At 52.4% G+C, this 19,013-nt stretch overlaps 1 protein-coding gene across 3 annotated transcripts in view; it reads left to right on the top strand.

Annotated features, from left to right (window-relative positions):
- IZUMO3 (IZUMO family member 3) overlaps positions 1-19,013 on the top strand; it is a 105,945-nt gene that overhangs the window by 45,115 nt on the left and 41,817 nt on the right. For 2 of the 3 annotated variants that reach the window (XR_012252608.1, XM_073657830.1), the window contains exon 3: positions 1,700-1,717. Coding sequence is in view for 2 of the 3 variants with exons in the window: in XM_073657830.1 (XP_073513931.1) it covers positions 1,700-1,717 (18 nt within the window). In the remaining variant the exon portion in view is untranslated. Of the gene's footprint in view, positions 1-1,699; positions 1,718-16,241; positions 16,745-19,013 lie in introns of those variants that run through there. The other variant, XM_073657829.1, reaches the window with a different exon arrangement.

Genomic DNA, 19,013 nt, shown 5'->3' with positions numbered 1-19,013 from the left:
TCTTATCAGAGTCACCAAACTCCCTGAGTCCAAAAGTCCCGACACCAGTACCCCATTTATGGTAACGAGACAGGACTGTGGCTTCACACTGGGCTGATAGTCCACACTGCAGGCGGGGTAAGCATAATACAAACAGCGCCTTCCAACGCAAGAGTCCATCTGCTCAGAGAGCATAGAGCAACAGGCACCTATGTGTCCAGGACCGTGACACCTCCAGCAGATTATACCTTTCCCAGTGGCCTTTGGCAATCCCTCAGCAATCCCTTGGGTCCTTGGACTCCCCCCAGTTGTGGCTCTACTCCTCCTCTTTTGTGGCTCTGGCTCCCTCTGAGTACCCCAGTATGGGGATGCAGCACCACCTGGCTTCCTTAGGGCCCTCTAGACCACCTGGTATCTTTCTACGAGGCCGATCAGGTCATCCGCATTCCGTGGGTCTCCCTGGGCAACCAAGTCTTCACCGGCCTAGGTAGGGAGTGCACAAATCTGTCCATGACAACCCGCACGACCATCTGGGCTGGAGTGAAGGACTCTGGCTGCAGCCACTTCTGTACAAGATGCAGAAGGCCGAACATTTGGAAGCGAGGGGGTTTATCACCATCATACCCCAGTGGTGAACTCTTTGGGCTCTGACTGACATAGTCACTCCAGCACGTGCCAGTATTTCAGTTTTAAGTTTACCATATTCCTGGGCATCTTGCAAGGCCAGGTTGTAATAAGCCTTCTGTGGCTCACCAGTCATATAGGGGGCCAGCACCACCGACCACTGCTCCGGCGGTAGCTTCTCCCGCTCTGCCACCCACTCAAACACAGTCAAAAATGCCTCTACATCATCATCCGTGGTCATTTTATGCATGGTTCGTCTTACCGCTTTCCAGACATACAAGTCATCACCTGGAGTTGGGGGAGGGGCTGCTGGCCTCGCACGAACTACCTCTGGGAGCAACTCCATCTGCTGCTGCTGTTGTCGGATCTGGTCATGTTGCTGCTGCTGCTGCTGTTGGTGGATCTGTTGCAATAGAAGCTTGCTTGTCTCCTGCTGAGCTTTCACCAGGTGCTTGATCAGGTCCTCCATGTTGTCTGTCGTCGTTTCCTGGGGATCTTGACTGCCTTCTCCACCATCTGTGGTTGATCTCTCACTCAGCTGCACACGGAGGTAGACACAGGTATGCTGTCTCTTTAAAACTTCTGGTTGGTTTATTAAAATGCAGCATAAACTAACACTGAGTCCATAAAAGAAAAAACACAGCCCGCTGGGCAAAACAGGAAGAAAAAAGCAAAATGGTAACACAAAAGCACACTCTTTGTGGTATCAGGGATCTGCCAGCTTAGAGTTCAGCAACTCCATATGGTTTAGGATAGCTCCACACAAACAGATCTGTAGTTCCTCTCTCCAGACCTACAGAACACTGAATGCCTTTACAGCCGGGAAATTTTAACTCCAGACCACACACTGAGGAGGAGATATGGTGAATGTCCTCCCACCCTTCACAATGGCCATTCACAAAAACCACTCCCTTTTACAATGGAGTTTTAACCCTCTCAGCAAATAACATGCTGGAGCACACTTCATGGTTTCAATTCACGGAAGCTAATAGCCTCCGTGAAACATATATTCCATCTATAGGATTGACAAGTGAGTGTTTTTAGATTTTACTTTTGTTATGCGAGAAAACTTAATGTCACATATGTTCTCTTGCAGCTTGTTCTGAGGATTGCTGTAAGTAACCATCTTTATATATTGTTTCTGTGTAGACTTTCTTTTCTGTCTTAAGGGATCATAACAACATGAATGAAACATGGGCATACATATCCAGCTAAAATGAATATAGAGTTATATAGTCACATATATGTTCATAGCACTGACACATCAGGACATAATATGCATCCAAGATTACCTATTGTAAACTGTGAAAACATGTTGCCAACACATGTATCCTACTTAGGTCCCATACAGACCGGTGTTGTTCACATACAAATTTTACCTCAATTCATTACGGATAGAATATGTACCCATTATAGACTATGGGGCTGTTCACATGTCTGAGCATTATGCTGACAGAGGGGCAGTAACATGCCATCTTAGTTGCATCCTAGTGCTGACCATCTGTCATGATTGTTTGTTAGAAGTTTGGAAATCTCCATCAGCTTTTTGTTTCGTAAGAGTAAAAAATTGATGAAACACCGATTGTAAAAACAGACGCTGATCAAAGTCTGCTGAAATCAGATCCCAAACCCTGATAAGCGGTGTGAAGAATATTGTAGATATAATCCCATGTCAATCAGTGTGCCCTTTTTGGTGGGGGATTATAGAGGTTACAATAGAGATTACAATGTAATAAATAATAAATTAATAATTTAACCTTGTGCTGCTCTTTTATCTCGATCCATGAATCCTCATATCCGTTGTTCGGTCCAACAAACACTCTACCGGGGCTGCTTCCTGGCCCAATATAATCTCCCAGTCCACTAGCGGGAATTATATATAATAGGAACTGTTGACAGCTCTACAGGCCGACAAGGTTCTGCTTCACTGGAGCTAGTGAAAAGGCCTCTCAGCCTGTCAGGGATGTGAGCGAGTGTGGTGCCACGTCAGTGACTGAGTGGGCCACCTCTTCACACTCCCGCTGCCTTCCTGTACCCGTGTGGACAGGGGGTGTTTGTGTAGAACTGACAGTACGCGTCCCCGAAGGGGTGTGGAACGTGACATTGGTGCAAAGGGCAGATCCGTATCACGCAATCCGTCTGACATAATTGTGACGTCAGGCGGGTGGTGAGGTGTGGATCCCTCACATGTGGTGGCAGCAGTGGGATTCGGCAGGATCTCTTTGGTGCCATTCGTCACAAGTGGTGCAAGTGGTGTGGGATCGAGATAATAGTGTGTGTGAGTGTGGAACGCATACTCACAGACACTAAAGACAGCCAGTAGTATTTTTTGCTGCTGAGGTCTTAAGATCAGCTCAGCACTAGACAGTCCGAGTTCAAATACTGTAAGGTGTGTGGGTGCATCAGGTAACAGTTCGGTTTCAGTGACTATAGAGTGCAAAGATGGCCAGTGGCACCAGAGCCAGAACCAAGGAGATGGCCAATGCTCTGTATGGTGGGGTGAAGGTGGAAGACGATGTTGCTCCAGCAGAAGGGGAGTCCCGCCCAGGCTCCCCAGGGAGAGAGTCGCCGGCGGTCGGTCCCGCAGTGGGCCATCCACCACCTGACCATTCCCCCAGCCAGGCAGGCTTGGAGGACCTTGTGCAAGCTGCCCTGGCCAGTCTCAAGACTGGAGACAAGGCCACCTATGAGACCCTCACAGCTGCGGTGGAACGTCGCTAGGAAACTGCAGCATATCGCGAGGCAACAGCAGCACGTTGTGAGGCAATAGCGGCAGCAGAACGTCAGCAGGAGCTCGAGCACCAGGAAAATATGCTTCGGCTCCGGCTGCAGGCCCCCGTCAGTCCCGAGTCCCCTGAGATCCGAGTCCCAAAGCTATGGGCGGAGGACTTCCCCCTGCTGGACAAAGGAGGGGACTTGGACACTTTCTTGCTGGCATTTGAAAAAATCTGCCATCAGTACCATCAGCATGAGGAACAGTGGGTCCGGTTCTTAACCCCTCGCCTTAAGGGTAAGGCCCTGGAAATCTTTGGGTGCCCAGTGAGACCACCTTGAGCTATGAGGACATCAAACAGGCTCTGGTCCGGCAGTACAACCTGACCCCTGAGACGTACCAGAAGGAGCTACGGAGTATACAGCAGGGTCCTGCAGACAGCTGGGTCGATCACATGCAGGCCCTACTGAGAGCTGTTGATATCACGGGACTGGAACCATCGTCCAGCAGCTGAAGGAGCTCATCACGACTGAGCAGCTTCTGTGGAACTGCCCGGAGGACCTCCAACAGTACCTCCGTGACCAGAAGCCAAAGGGGGCCTCTGCAACAGCGACACTTGCTGACGAGTACTCCAACAACAGGACTCCAGGAGCCAAGAAACTTGCCATCTGGAGAGGGAGTAAGACAAACGCGGTGCCTGCTGTCCCTGCCCCCAGGCCCAAAGGGCTACCTACCCATGCTTTTCTCTCCACGCCGGTAGGGGAACCCCGACTGTGTCACCTTTGCAGACAGCCAGGCCACTTCAAAAGACATGTGTCCCCAGCGCAAGAAGGTCCCATCCCCGTCCCAGAAACCGTCCACTGTTGTGTGGGGGTGGTGGGAGGTCCCTTGACAACCTTCAGATCTTCACCATAGGACTGCGAGACACTGGCGCTGAGATGACTCTTGTGCGGCCTGAACTGGTGTCGCTCCAGGATTTGATTCCTGGGAAAACTCTCACCGTCTCCGGGATTGGAGGCGTCGAGCCAGCGCTGCCCATCGCCAAGGTGTATTTGGACTGGAGCATCAGGAGGTGGGGGTAACTCTGAATATTCCCGCAAGTGTCTTACTTGGGAGAGACTTGGGGCGGCTAGTGTCCCACTATGTGGCCACTGAACCCCCAAGGCCTGACTCTCCAGACAATGTCATGTCCACCCCTATTGATACCAATGTTATTAACATGCCTACTGATGGGGATGTAAGGGTGGGTGATATACTGTCTTTTTCTCCCTTCGAGGGGGAGTGGGGAGGAGATCAATCAAGTCAGCTGTGATAAGGCCTTAGAGTGTGGCCAGCCAGCATGCTGGAACAGTTTGTCCTGTGAGGTTGTCACAGAGGGGACAGACAGGGGGCAGACAGCTGTGGAGGGGGAGCATGCCATGGAAGGCGGGGCGGTCCCAGGAGAGGTAGGGCTCCCAGGTAAGGCCGCATGGCAGGGTTCCTCCACAACCGGGATGTCAGAGACACTGACAGCTTGGGGCCCCTGTGCAACAAATATGTCTGGGCCCCCCTCCCTGCTCGGCATTCTTCTTATGATGAGAGCAATTTGGCCATGGGACCCCCAGAGACTCGGGCTCTGAGCCACAGGCAACATCTCTGTTAGAATTCGATTCTGCTGAGCCCAACCATGTATATATTATGTTAAATTATATGTCTGGTATCTATACCGTCTAGTATCTGATAGTATACTACAAATGAAAGTATGGAATATTGTAGTATACTGCACTATTCCGTACTTAAAATATATATATTTTTTTTTACAGTGGATGTTTCAACCACTGTTTGGCATCCATAGGATGCAACTGTTTAACATTTACATCATGGTGAATACGTTGAACAGAGGCCATTTGATTTTAAAGGATTATTCCCCAAATAAATCAAGTTATCCCCAATCCCGTTGAAGGGATAATTACTGATTGTTGGGGGACTAACCATTGGGACGTCCAGCAATCCTGAGAATAATTAGGATTCTGCAGTTCAGCAATGAATGGAGGGGTACATGCTTGACTTCTGCTCTATTCATTGTCTATGGAATGGAACGGATGGAAATAGCCGAGCGCAGCGCTCAGCACCTCTATAGATAATGAATAGCGCAGAGGCCATGTATGTGACTCGCCCCCTGGGCCGTGGGGCACTCGGATCCGGGCAATAGGGAGAACGATGGGAGTAGTAGTGGCAACCCGGTTCCGTGGCTCAGGGTGGTCAGGCCAGTGGTAGTCCGTTATGTGTTGTTGATTATGTCCGACTACGCCACCCGTGGATTTGCGGTCATTAGGAACCGCCGCTGCAAGGCAGACCGCTGGGGCTGATAATGTATGCAGCTGGGATGGTGTGACTCCCCACAGGAAGAGTGCGGCCCCAGGGCAGTGTAGTGGATGGTGGGAGTGATGGTAGTGAGAGTCCCAGTGCTGATAGTGCTGGAGGAGCAAGGAGCACACAGACAACAGGTTGCAGTCCAGGGTCTTTACTAGAACAGGTAAATTGACCCACAAACAGTCCCGGCTAGGAGGGGACCTGGATGTCTGAGAGCAACGGGGAAATTGTCCCTGGTCAGGGTGAGGGTGTAGGCCTACCGTGCTTTCTGCGCTCCTTCTGGCTATCTCCTCGTTATAGGGTAACAGCCCACGTTTCCGAGCTTTCCGTGTATTCTCGCCTGTATGGCCTGCGACGTGGGTTCCTTTCTGCTCCCAGCCTTGTACGGCTTTACTGGTCCCTTCGGTTGTGGCAGGGCCTCCAGGCTTCTTAGGCCAAGGAAAATACAGTCCCTTGCGGGCTGATTATCTGCTGGAGGATGTAGAATCCTCCCAGCCTCAGACACCAAAGTCTGGTAAATTAAGTCCGTGATCTGCCAAGACAGGCTCTCTTCGCCTCTTGTCTCTGGCTTGTGGCTCTCCTCCTGCCACACTTCCTCTTAGGTGCAATACAACTTTCTGTCCCTGCTCTGCTCTGGGACAAGTCTCAGTCCTGAGACAGGCCGTCAAGTTCTCCCTAACCCTGCCCCCAGCACCAGCTTTTATAGGGGCAGCTTGCTCCCCCTACTGGCCTGAGACAGGAGGTACTGCATGCTAATGGTCCCCTGACTAGAGAACCTCCCCCTTGCTCTCAGACACAGCTTTATTACATTTTGTGGCATCCAGGCCAGGGTGACACATTCCCCCCTAGTAAAATTTAGTACTCCGGGACTAAACAATAAACAAGGATTATATGCATGACCATAAAACATTAATAGACAGACGACGCACAGATTGAGTTCTTAAGGTCACAGTGTGGTCTGTGACCGGGTGTCCATATCACCAGCACAACGGCGAGCCTTAACCAGGTGGGAGTCTGTCCTACCCCAAGTCCTTCACAGTCTTAGTTCGTTCCTGGGTTAGGCCCCGAATGCAGTCCATACAAGGTCCCGGTTATAAAAAGTCCATAACCTTTGAATCCTTATGGTAGCTGCAAGAAACTGAAACACAGAATTACCAAACATGCATGTAACTTGGCAAACATTTCAACACTTGGCAACAGGGTTATTTACAATTTTAGTACACTCTATATTCTCCAGCGAGCGGGTATCTGCCCTTTTGTGCTCCTGGTCGACCTACGTAGCCCACTGTCTGGTGGTGGACTGACTTGGCTTTCCCCACTAGCGTTAGGGGTGCAGCTACCAGCTGGGTGTACAGGTAGGGCAGGCAGCTGTCTGCGGGTCCTTTGGCTTACCGCAGGCATGGCAGGCTCACTGTCAGCAGAGGGTTGACTCTCCTGGTCTGCTGGTACAGGCTCTTCTGCCTCTGGAACCGCTTGCTCCTCTTCACCTTCCAACTCTGGTGTTGGTTGTTGTGCCGGTTGCAGGAAATGCAGGACAGGTACCACTATGGCATCATTTATGCGAGTCCAGGACTGAGGGAACTCTCCGAGAACGGTGCTGATCATTTCTTCCTTGTCCTCTGCGGGTTCAAGGTCACTCTGATCCTCTTCTGCACTACGGATTTGCTCGGGGCATCTTTTGAGGTGGTCTCTGGAGACGGTGCTAGTGGTTTCTCCTCCGTCCTTGGTGATCACGCACACCTTCGGGTTGTCGTGATCAGACTGCAGTACGGTGTAGGGTTCCCTTTCCCACTGGTCGTCCAACTTATGTAGCCTTCTCTTCCGCTTCAGGACTTGCTCACCAGGTTCTAGGGGACCAGCAGGGGCGTGTTGATTGAAGAGTTTTTCTTGCCTCTCTCTCACCTGGGCCAGGCTCTTCTCCACACTCTCCTGTACCTTCTTGTACTGCAGTTGCCTTTCCGTATCCCAGTCCGCATCCGGGGAGGTGTCCTCATGTATTAGGACTCCCATCTCCAGGTCTACGGGCAGCTTACCTGGTCTAGCTCGCATCAGGTAAGCCGGGGTGCAGTTTGTAGCATTCACCGGGATATTGTTGTGTAGGTCTATCAGGTCCGGCAGTTTTTCTGGCCACAGGCTGCGTTCCTCCAGGGGTAACGTCTTCAGGAGATCAATGACTATATTGTTCATCTTCTCACACATCCCGTTGGTTTGGGGGTGGTAAGGCGTTGTACGAATCTTCTTACAGCCATAGAGGTTGCAGAACTCCTGGAAGATTTCAGCCTCGAACGCTGGACCCTGGTCTGTCAGGACCTGTTCCGGATACCCGTGTGGACGGCAGAAATATTGCTGGAAGGCTCTGGCCGCTGTTTGGGCTGTCAAGTCCTTTACCGGGACCACCACTAGAAAACGGGAATAGTGGTCCACGATTGTCAGGGCATAGATGTATCCAGACCGGCTTGGAGCCAATTTGACGTGGTCCAGAGCTACCAGCTCAAAAGGCTGCGTGGTGACGATGGGCCTCAAGGGTGTCTTCTGGCTGGTGCGGTCCTTCCTCCTCAGGTGACAAGGGCCACAGTCTCTGCACCACTTTTCTACAGCTCCTCTCATGCCGACCCAAAAGAACCGTCCTCTTAGCAGGAACTCCAGTTTCTTCCAACCGAAGTGTCCCGCTCTGTCATGGTAAGCCCCCAGGACCATAGCTGCATCTCGCCTTTGGACCACAACTTGCCAGGTCAACTCGTGCGTCCGGTGGTTGACAATCCTTCTGCACAACTTGCCTTCGTAGAGGAACAGCTTGCTCTTCTCTTTCCATAGCTGTCTAGCTTCCTCTGGGGCATGCGGATCCATGCGGGCGTCTTTCTGGGTCAACAGATCTTTCACCAGGCGGATGGCAGGGTCACTATCTTGGGTCTCGGCCCAGCTGTGGTGAGGTAGGGGATTGATCATCACGGTTGTTAGATCCTCCTCCTTCACGCGGTGGGAGTATTGAGCGGCTCCATACCGGTGAAACGCAGGGAGTTCTACCTCCTCCAGCTCTTCTGGGTCTTCGTCACCTTCAGGTAAGTGAGGCATTCTTGATAGGGCGTCCGCGTTGGCATTGGTTTTGCCTGCCCGGTACTTGATCACGAAGTCATAGTTGGAGAGACGGGCCATCCACCGCTGTTCTAGGGCACCCAGTCTTGCATTGTCCAGGTGTGTCAACGGGTTGTTGTCCGTGTACACGGTGAACTTTGCGGAGGCCAGGTAATGCTTGAAGCGTTCTGTCACGGCCCACACCACCGCCAAGAATTCTAGCTTGAAGGAGCTGTAATTCTCCGGGTTCCTCTCGGTGGGCCTCAGCTTCCGGCTGGCGTACGCGATCACCCTTTCTCTGCCCTGTTGGTTTTGGGACAGTACTGCTCCCAGTCCCACATTACTGGCGTCCGTGTGGAGAATAAAAGGCTGACCATAATCAGGGTAGGCCAGGATCTCATCCCCCGTGAGGGCCATCTTCAACTGGCGGAAGGACTCCTCTTCCGGTTTATCCCACTTGAAGGGAGGCTTTTGGCTCCTGGACTTAGGAGGTCCTGCATAGGAGCTGCCATCCTAGTGAACCCGGGGTGAACCTTCGGTAGTAGCCTACCAATCCGAGAAACTGTCTCACCTCTTTGATGTTTGAGGGGCTTGGCCAGCTCTTGATTGCCGTGACCTTGTCAGGGTCGGGGGCCACTCCTTCCGCGCTTACCACGTGCCCTAGGTACTGGACCTTTGGTTTCAGCAGGTGACACTTCGATGGTTTCACCTTCAGGCCATAGCCTGCCAGGGCTTCGAACACCTCGGCCCGGTGCTTTAGATGGTCCTCGTAGGTTTTTGAATAGACGATCACGTCGTCCAGGTAAAGGAGGACCGTCTCGAAGTTTCGGTGCCCTAGACAGCATTCCATCAGCCGCTGGAAGGTCCCTGGTGCGTTGCAGAGCCCGAAAGGCATACAGTTGAATTCGCTCAGTCCCATCGGGGTGGTGAAGGCGGTCTTCTCCTTGTCAGCCTCTGCCACAGGAACCTGCCAGTACCCGCTAGTAAGGTCCAAAGTAGAAAAGAAGTTAGCTGATTTTAGTGCGGCTAAAGACTCCTCTATTCTAGGCAGCGGATATGCGTCTTTGTGGGTGATACGGTTGATTTGTCTATAGTCCACGCACATTCTCATGGTGCCGTCTTTCTTTTTTACCAGAACCAGGGGGGCTGCCCAGGGGCTACAGCTATCTCTAATGACCCCAGCTTCTTTCATTTCCCTCAGCATACCCTTGGCGTTCTGATAATGTGCAGGGGGTACAGGTCTGTGTCTTTTTTTTATCGGTGGGTGGCTCCCTGTGGGGATGTGGTGTTCTATCCCCTTTACTCTGCCGAAGTCTAGCGGGTGCTTACTAAAGACTCTCTCGTACTCCTGTACCACCAGGTAGACTCCTTGTTTTTGGTGCAGGGGAGTGGAGTCAGCACCCACATGGAGTTTCTGGCACCAGTCCTCCTTTTGTTTCTGGGAGCCATTACCCTCCACCTGTGGAGATGGAGGCAAGGGTTCCACGGCCCTGATAGCTTGGTGTTCGACAACAAACAGTTTGGCGAGTGTAGCGTACCTGGGTAAGTGTACTTCCCTCTCCCCAATGTTGAGAATGCGGACGGGCACCCTCCCATGACGGACATCAACCACCCCCCGGGCAGTCAAAATGGTGGGCCTGCTGTCTGAGTACACAGGTTCTACCATGGCTTGGTTTTCTCTACCTCTCAACCCGATTGCAGTCCGATACCAGATCATCATTTCACTTTTGGGAGGCATGGAAATGGGGAATGGGTCACTCAGTCTTACGCTACCGATCTCACCACCAGACAGTTCTACCTGCTGCCGTCTCATCAGGGCTTTTATCTCCATGTTGAGGACTCTCTGTGGGCTGGAACTAGCATTCACCGCCACCTGTTGTAAGATTACAGTTACCTCTGAAAGACAATTTTCAATCACGTTAGTACCCACAGTTATTTTAGGGTGACTTTCACGACGGTCAATGTCCACAATAATCACTCCCTGTGCCGGCAGTTCAACTTTACCAATTTTAATGGTCATCTCCTTGAACCCCATCTGCGGCACGGGCAAGCCATTACTGGCGATGATGCTCACGTTACTGTCTGGATACCGTGTGATATCAGCATCAGTCCAATACTGCTTAAAAAGTACATAAGGGATAGTGGTTACTTGTGACCCAGTATCCAGCAAGGCGCTCATGGGGATACCGTCCAGCACCACGGGTAAAACCGGGCGCCCCCCAATGTACTTATCACGCCAATTATAAGGGCCTGGTGATCTTATGCCTGGGGGTTGGCCCTCTGCCCCAGGTTGGACCCGTTTAAATTACAGTACCTGGAAATGTGTCCGGGCTGGTTGCATCGACGGCAAATGGGCTGTCCATCCTCTGCGTAGCGGTCTGTGGACCTCCCTCGGAACGACGGGATCCTCCTCTGTCGACGCCACGGGACATCCTCCGGACTTGAAGCCAGCTCGATGGGTCTTGACGGGTCTACTTGCAACGCCTGGACGGTCCTGGTCAACGCCGCGACGCTCCTGGTCAGCTCCTGGACTTGGTGGTGCAGGTCTTTCGACGGGGCTTGGTTCAGGGCCTGTGCATCAGCCCCCACTGGGTCCATAGAGGAGGGCGCCGCCTCCTGGTGGTAGGTGAGAGCAGGGCGCCGGGGGTTTATAGCGCCACTGGTTGCAGATTCACGAAGCACCCTTATGGCCCTGTCCTTAAATTGGGCAAAGGTCAGGTCGGGGTTCTGAAAGAACATGAGGCGCAGCTGGGCCCTGTGGGCGCTGGACAGCAGACCTTCTATGAATTGTTCTGTTAGCAGTTTATCCGTTTCCTGCACACTGCCAGGGTCAGTTTGTTGGATAGCCCTCAAGGCTTCCTGCAAATTTAGGGCATAGTCTCTGATGCTGTCCTGTGCCCGCTGCTTACATCCATAGGACCTCATTTTAATCTCAGCGGAGGTACGTGTGTCAAAGGTACCCCGCAGCCGGGCCAGAATACCCTTCACAGTCCTTTTCTCCTCAGTGGGCCATGATTTTACCTCCCTTTGGGCTGCGCCAGTTAACTGCCCTGTTAGTATGCTGACCTTCTGTTCCTCTGTCAGGGGGTAGACTTGGAACAAACTGTACAGCCTTTCCTTAAAGTCAGTTAGGGCATGGGGCTCCCCTGAGTACTTGGGCAGCCAGGCCGCTCCAGGGATGGAGGGCAGGGAAAAGGGCATCACCGCTGCTGCAGCCGCGTTGGTGGTAGTGGGCGCCTCTGTGTCCGACATCTTCCTCCCCCCTAGTTAAGCGTGGCCCACCTTCCGACGATCCTCTTCTGTAGGCCGCGGCTTCGCTGCTGCTGCTATGGACGAGGACCTGGCGTCGCGTCCTGATGACGTCAGCGTCGCTCTCTCTCCCTTCCAGGACCTTGCGCAGCGTCGGTGCGTGGGGCGGAGCTTCGGATCTCCCGCGGTTTTGACGTCCACGCCCCTCTTCTTCCCGCGCGGCGTCCTGAAGATGGCGTCCGATGGCGGGAAACAGCTGCGGATGGCGGGAAGACGGCAGAAGACGGCGGGAAACGGTCCAAGATGGCGTCTGATGGCGGGAATCGGCTCCGGATGGCGGGAAACGACTCCGGACGGCGGGAAATTTCGCCACAGGTATGTTACAAAAGTCTTTTTCAGGCACGCAGTACCCGGTGGTTGCGGGCACGAAATCCTGCCGACTACGCCAAAGCTGACTCGCCCCCTGGGCCGTGGGGCACTCGGATCCGGGCAATAGGGGGAACGATGGGAGTAGTAGTGGCAACCCCGTTCCGTGGCTCAGGGTGGTCAGGCCAGTGGTAGTCCGTTATGTGTTGTTGATTATGTCCGACTACGCCACCCGTGAATTTGCGGTCATTAGGAACCGCCGCTGCAAGGCAGACCGCTGGGGCTGATGATGTATGCAGCTGGGATGGTGTGACTCCCCACGGGAAGAGTGCGGCCCCAGGGCAGTGTAGTGGATGGTGGGAGTGATGGTAGTGAGAGTCCCAGTGCTGATAGTGCTGGAGGAGCAAGGAGCACACAGACAACAGGTTGCAGTCCAGGGTCTTTACTAGAACAGGTAAATTGACCCACAAACAGTCCCGGCTAGGAGGGGACCTGGATGTCTGAGAGCAACGGGGAAATTGGCCCTGGTCAGGGTGAGGGTGTAGGCCTACCGTGCTTTCTGCGCTCCTTCTGGCTATCTCCTCGTTATAGGGTAACAGCCCACGTTTCCGAGCTTTCCGTGTATTCTCGCCTGTATGGCCTGCGACGTGGGTTCCTTTCTGCTCCCAGCCTTGTACGGCTTTACTGGTCCCTTCGGTTGTGGCAGGGCCTCCAGGCTTTTTAGGCCAAGGAATATACAGTCCCTTGCGGGCTGATTATCTGCTGGAGGATGTAGAATCCTCCCAGCCTCAGACACCAAAGTCTGGTAAATTAAGTCCGTGATCTGCCAAGACAGGCTCTCTTCGCCTCTTGTCTCTGGCTTGTGGCTCTCCTCCTGCCACACTTCCTCTTAGGTGCAATACAACTTTCTGTCCCTGCTCTGCTCTGGGACAAGTCTCAGTCCTGAGACAGGCCGTCAAGTTCTCCCTAACCCTGCCCCCAGCACCAGCTTTTATAGGGGCAGCCTGCTCCCCCTACTGGCCTGAGACAGGAGGTACTGCATGCTAATGTTCCCCTGACTAGAGAACCTCCCCCTTGCTCTCAGACACAGCTTTATTACATTTTGTGGCATCCAGGCCAGGGTGACACATATGCACAGCTCTGCTCCATTCAGGACGAGACTGCTGAGCCCTGTTCTGAGAATCTCTGGTGGGGACAGTGGTCGGATCCTATGGATCAGAGATAACTTGATTATTTGGTGAATAACCGTTCATAGAGCCTGGTTGATTTTCCTATCCTTTACAATTACAGTATCAAACATGAACCACAAACAAATATCTTCACACTCATAAATACACACACATAGATACACCCACATATATATATATATATATATATATATATATATATATATACTCACATACAATCATATACACACACACACTCACATACAATCCTATACACACTCTCATACAATCACATACACACTCACACTCATACAATCATATACACACTCACACTCATACAATCATATACACACTCACACTCATACAATCATATACACACTCACACTCATATATACACTCACAGGTAGATACACATACACTCATATACACACAGATACACACACACACACACACACACACACACGCATGCATATATACTCATATACACATCCATACATATATATACACACAGGGGCGGACCTACCGCCCGTGTAGCCGGTTCATTGAACGGGGGGACATCTCCGGTCATGTGACGGCGCCGGCACAATACTTACCCCTCCCCGTGCCTCCGCAGCGTCTTCCGCGTCCTCTGACTGTGACGTCTCAGGTCAGAGGGCGCGGTGATATGTTTACACCGCGCGCAATCTCTCCTGAGCTGTCACAGCGGGAAGATGCGGGGGATGCCGGAGTCCGGAGCAGCTGCAGCAGGTGAGAAGTGAGGTGAGTATTTGATTTTTTTTTTTATGTATGGGGGCATGGGGCATTATATGGTGTGGGGAGAGTGGGTGTGACATCCTGCATGGGGCATTATATGGGGGGAGAGGTGACATCCTGCATGGGGCATTATATGGGGGGAGAGGTGACATCCTGCATGGGGCATTATATGGGGGGGGGGGGATGTGACATCCTGCATGGGGCATTATAAGGGAGGGGGGGTGACATCCGGCATGGAGCATTATAAGGAGGGGGGGTGTGACCTCCTGCATGGGGCATTATAAGGAGGGGGGGTGTGACCTCCTGCATGGGGAATTATAAGGGAGGGGGTGGTCTGACATACTGCATGGGGCATTGAAAAGGGGGGAAGTGACGTCCTGCATGGGGCATTATAAGGGAGGGGGTGTGAAATCCTGCATGGGGCATTATATGGGGGAGGGGGGAATTGACATCCTGCATAGGGGCATTATATGGGGGTGGGGGGGTGACATCCTGCATGGGGCATTATAAGGGAGGGGGGTGACATCCTGCATGGGGCATTATAAGAGGGGGAGGGGGGAATTGACATCCTGCATGGGGCATTATATGGGGGAGGGGGGAATTGACATCCTGCATGGGGGCATTATATGGGGGTGGGGGGGTGACATCCTGCATGGGGCATTATAAGAGAGGAAGGGGGGATGTGACATCCTGCATGGGGCATTATAAGGGAGGGGGGGTGACATACTGCATGGGGCATTGAAAAGGGGGGAAGTGACATCCTGCAAGGGGCATTATATGGGGGGGAGAGGTGACATCCTGCATGGGGCATTTTATGGGGGGTAGAGGTGACATCCTGCATAGGGCATTAAAAGGGGGGTGTCATCCTGCATAGGGCATTATAAGGGGGAAACAGCCTGCATGGAGTGTTACATGGGGGCCAATATTCTGTATGGAGTGTTATATGGGGGTCAGTATTCTGTATGGAGCGTTATATGGGGGACAGTATCCTGTATGGAGCGTTATATGGGGACCAGTATCCTGTATGGAGCATTATATGGGAACCAGTATCCTGTATGGAGAATTATAAGGGGGTCAGTATCCTGTATGGAGCATTATATGGTGCTCATAATACTGTGCGCTGTGAGGATTCGCCGTTTTCTGAGCTATTGTAGAATTTACAATAGATATTGCTCATGTAATGTAGTAAGTGAAATCCTTGGCCTTGTACTATAGATATAGATATATATATATAGATATATATATATAGATATATATATATCTGTGGTATCTGTGCATCATGAATCATGGTATGTGTTAAAGGGGCCCACTGAGACTCTGTCGCCCAGGGCCCACAAAAACCTGGAGCCGGCCCTGGGGGTAAGTACAGTATAACGAGTTTTATTTTTTTTAAATACAATTAATTAACTAGGAGTGGGGGGAATCAGAGATGCACGGGGGGATGAGAGATGCACGGGGGGGGCCCTTCATGCCCCCTATGAAGGGCAGGGGGGGGGTGGCCCCCAAAAAATTCTTGCACAGGGGCCCACTACAGTCTGTGTCCGCCCCTGTACACACATACATACACACAAATAGATACACATACACAGATACACATACAGTATGTATGCACACACACACACACACACACACAGATAACATACACAGATACACATACAGTATGTATACACACACACACAGATAACATACACAGATACACATATATACACACATACTCACATAGATACATACAGATATGTACATACATACACACACACACACACTAATCTTCTATATCAGCTGTGCAGCCCTGGAGGAGCTCTGCCACAAAGTTCATCGACCAGCTGAAAAGTGCTGCTTAACCCACTGTGGGGGATGGGGGCACAGCAGAGAGGACTCTCTGATATCAGCTCCTTGCTGCCCGATGCTGTGAGCCTCCTCCCCGACCTTTACTCTGTGACAGGATGCTGCTGCTGGGAACATAACAGTGGAGGGAGCAGAAGACGCACAGTCAGTCCTGCTCTTCCTCCACTATTGTCCCCAGTGTGCTGTGTGGCCCGGGCCCATAGGCGGATTATAATGAGGTCAATCCGGGCTACCGCCCGGGGCCCTGGGCTGCCATGGGGCCCGGGGCTCCCAGGGGCCTGTGGCTGGATTGACCTCATTATAATGTGTGACAGGAGGGCCCGGGAGTCGGAAGATGGAATCTGCTCTGCTGTGTCCGGCAACGCTGCGAGGATGACTCACAAGCTGCTGACTGTGTAAGTGCAGGAGAGGAGGCTCCGCCCACCTGCTCCGGCCTCCAGCAGAGCACAGAGCCAGCTTACAGCATGGCCACTGCTCTCCCTGCCCCCTACCCGGGACTGAATGTTACCTCTCCGCTCTCCCCCTCCTACCCTGCAATTACACCAGAGCTCTGCAGTCGGGCCTCAAGAGGAGGAGAGGCTGCCCCACAGAGAAGATGGAAGAACCTGCATCATGTACAGAAAGGGTAAGTCCATGTGCAGTGTGTGTGTGTGTTTTATATATATATATATATATATATATATATATATATATATATATATATATATATATGTGTGTGTATGTATATATGTGTGTATGTATATATGTGTATGTATGTATATGTGTGTATGTATCTATATCTATGTATTTGTGGACCATAAAAGGGGCTCACTCGCTGTCGTGGCCCAGGCTGCTTCCCCTGTGCAGGACCGCTGGCACTTCACCTGACATGGCCGTGAGCTGTGCGGCTGTGTCTGGTATTAATGACACGGCAGGGGCGACACTGCGCCTATAATTGTGCTTGTGTATTGCCCCTGCCGCGCCATTACTACCACACACAACCGCACAGCGCACGGCCATGTCAGGTGAAGTGCCGGCAATCAAGCAGCGCCAGAGGTCCTACACAGATGCTGTAGAAGCAGCCCAGGCCCCAACGGCGAGTGGGCCCCTCTGATGGTCCAGGGCCATGTCTGTGACATGCCGGCAGCCCCGCACTGAGACATGCCTGAGGAGATGCTGGACAGGACAGTTTTATGTGTTTATAAGATATGTACGTATGCATGCGTCTGTGCGCATATCTGCGTACCGTGTGCATGTGTGCGCATATCTGCATATCGTGCGTGCGCACGTGTGCTGGCCCGGCCGCATCACAGCTAGAAGACACGGCCCTGTGCGCGGCAGTGTCTGCTAGCGTGACGTCATGCAGTGTGCCCTGCACTGCTTCTTACCACCATAGAGGAGCTGGACGACTGGAGCCGAGCAGGGGGACGGTGAGTGATGTGTCAGTGTGTGCAGATATCATTGTGTGATATGTCTGTTTATATGTATTTTTGTGTTTCAAATGTGTTTATGACTAAGTGCCCACGATGCAGAAATGCTGCATATTTTTTCCTCTTCTCCCTGGCAGATTTTACATGCGTTTTTCCCACCAGGTAGAAGCGTTTGTCAAGCGCTTTTGCATGCATTTCCGCATGCGGGTTATCAAGCACTTTTCCTAGAGATTTTAGCATCACTTGGAAAAGTGCTTGACAACTTGGTCACACTACATAAATCCACGCAACCGGCATATATAGTGTGACCAAGTAATAGTTAAAAAAAAGAATAAGAATGGTAAAAGTAAAGATTATACTTACCTTCTGATGGCCCCCGGTCTCCTCAGCGACGCGTCCGGTGTGTTGAGCGGCTCACGGTGGTGTGAAAGGACCTTTCATGACGTCATTTAGTCATGTGACAGGTCATGCGACAGCCGATATCAAATGACGTCATGGCAGGTGCTTTCACACCACCGCAACGCATACAACAGACCGGACGTATCGCTGAGGAGACCAGGGGCCATCGGAAGGTGAGTATAATCTTTATTTTTTTTATTTTAAATTCTTTTTTTACCGGTACTATGGTACACGGGTCTGGATGAGAGCCTCCTTTTCTCCAGACCCGGGTACCATCCGCACATTGAAACGCTTCATATCCGCGTGTGCACATGTAGTCATGCGGATATTAAGCGATTCAATGCAAGTCAATGGCGGCAATTACGCTGTGTGTCCGCAAAATTAATGGACATGCTGCGTTTTTTTCTGCAATGATAATCCGCATTGGAAATTTCCGCAGCATGTGCACAGCACATGCGGATTATCATTGGGGAACATGGGGCACGTATTACCAAGCGTTTTTTCAGCGTTTTCGCTGCGGAAATTCCGTGGCAAAAACGCTTGAAAAACGCACAGTGGGCACGCAGCCTATGCGTGTATGTATTTGTCTTTGTATATGTTTGTTTGTGTGTGTGCGGCCTCCTGCTGTATCTGGGGGGGGCACCGTGCGTCCTCCGGCTGTATCTGGGGGGGCGGGCACCGTGCGTCCTCCGGCTGTATCTGGGGGGGGGGGCACCATGCGTCCTCCGGCTGTATCTGGGGGGGGCACCGTGCGTCCTCCGGCTGTATCTGGGGGGGGGCACCGTGCGTCCTCCGGCTGTATCTGGGGGGGGGGCACCGTGCGTCCTCCGGCTGTATCTGGGGGGGGGCACCGTGCGTCCTCCGGCTGTATCTGGGGGGGCACCGTGCGTCCTCCGGCTGTATCTGGGGGGGGGCACCGTGCATCCTCCGGCTGTATCTGGGGGGGGGCACCGTGCGTCCTCCAGCTGTATCTGGGGGGGGGCACCGTGCATCCTCCGGCTGTATCTGGGGGGGGGGACATCGTGCGTCCTCCGGTTGTATCTTGGGGGGGGGGCGCTGTGCGTCCTCCGGCTGTATCTGGGGGGG

The sequence above is a fragment of the Phyllobates terribilis genome, unplaced genomic scaffold (genome assembly GCF_046119375.1).
Source record: "Phyllobates terribilis strain yellow unplaced genomic scaffold, ASM4611937v1 Scaffold_12__6_contigs__length_324123572, whole genome shotgun sequence".
Lineage (NCBI taxonomy): Eukaryota > Metazoa > Chordata > Amphibia > Anura > Dendrobatidae > Phyllobates > Phyllobates terribilis.
Note: the sequence above shows the minus strand (reverse complement) of the source record. Positions and strands in the feature narration are given on the sequence as shown.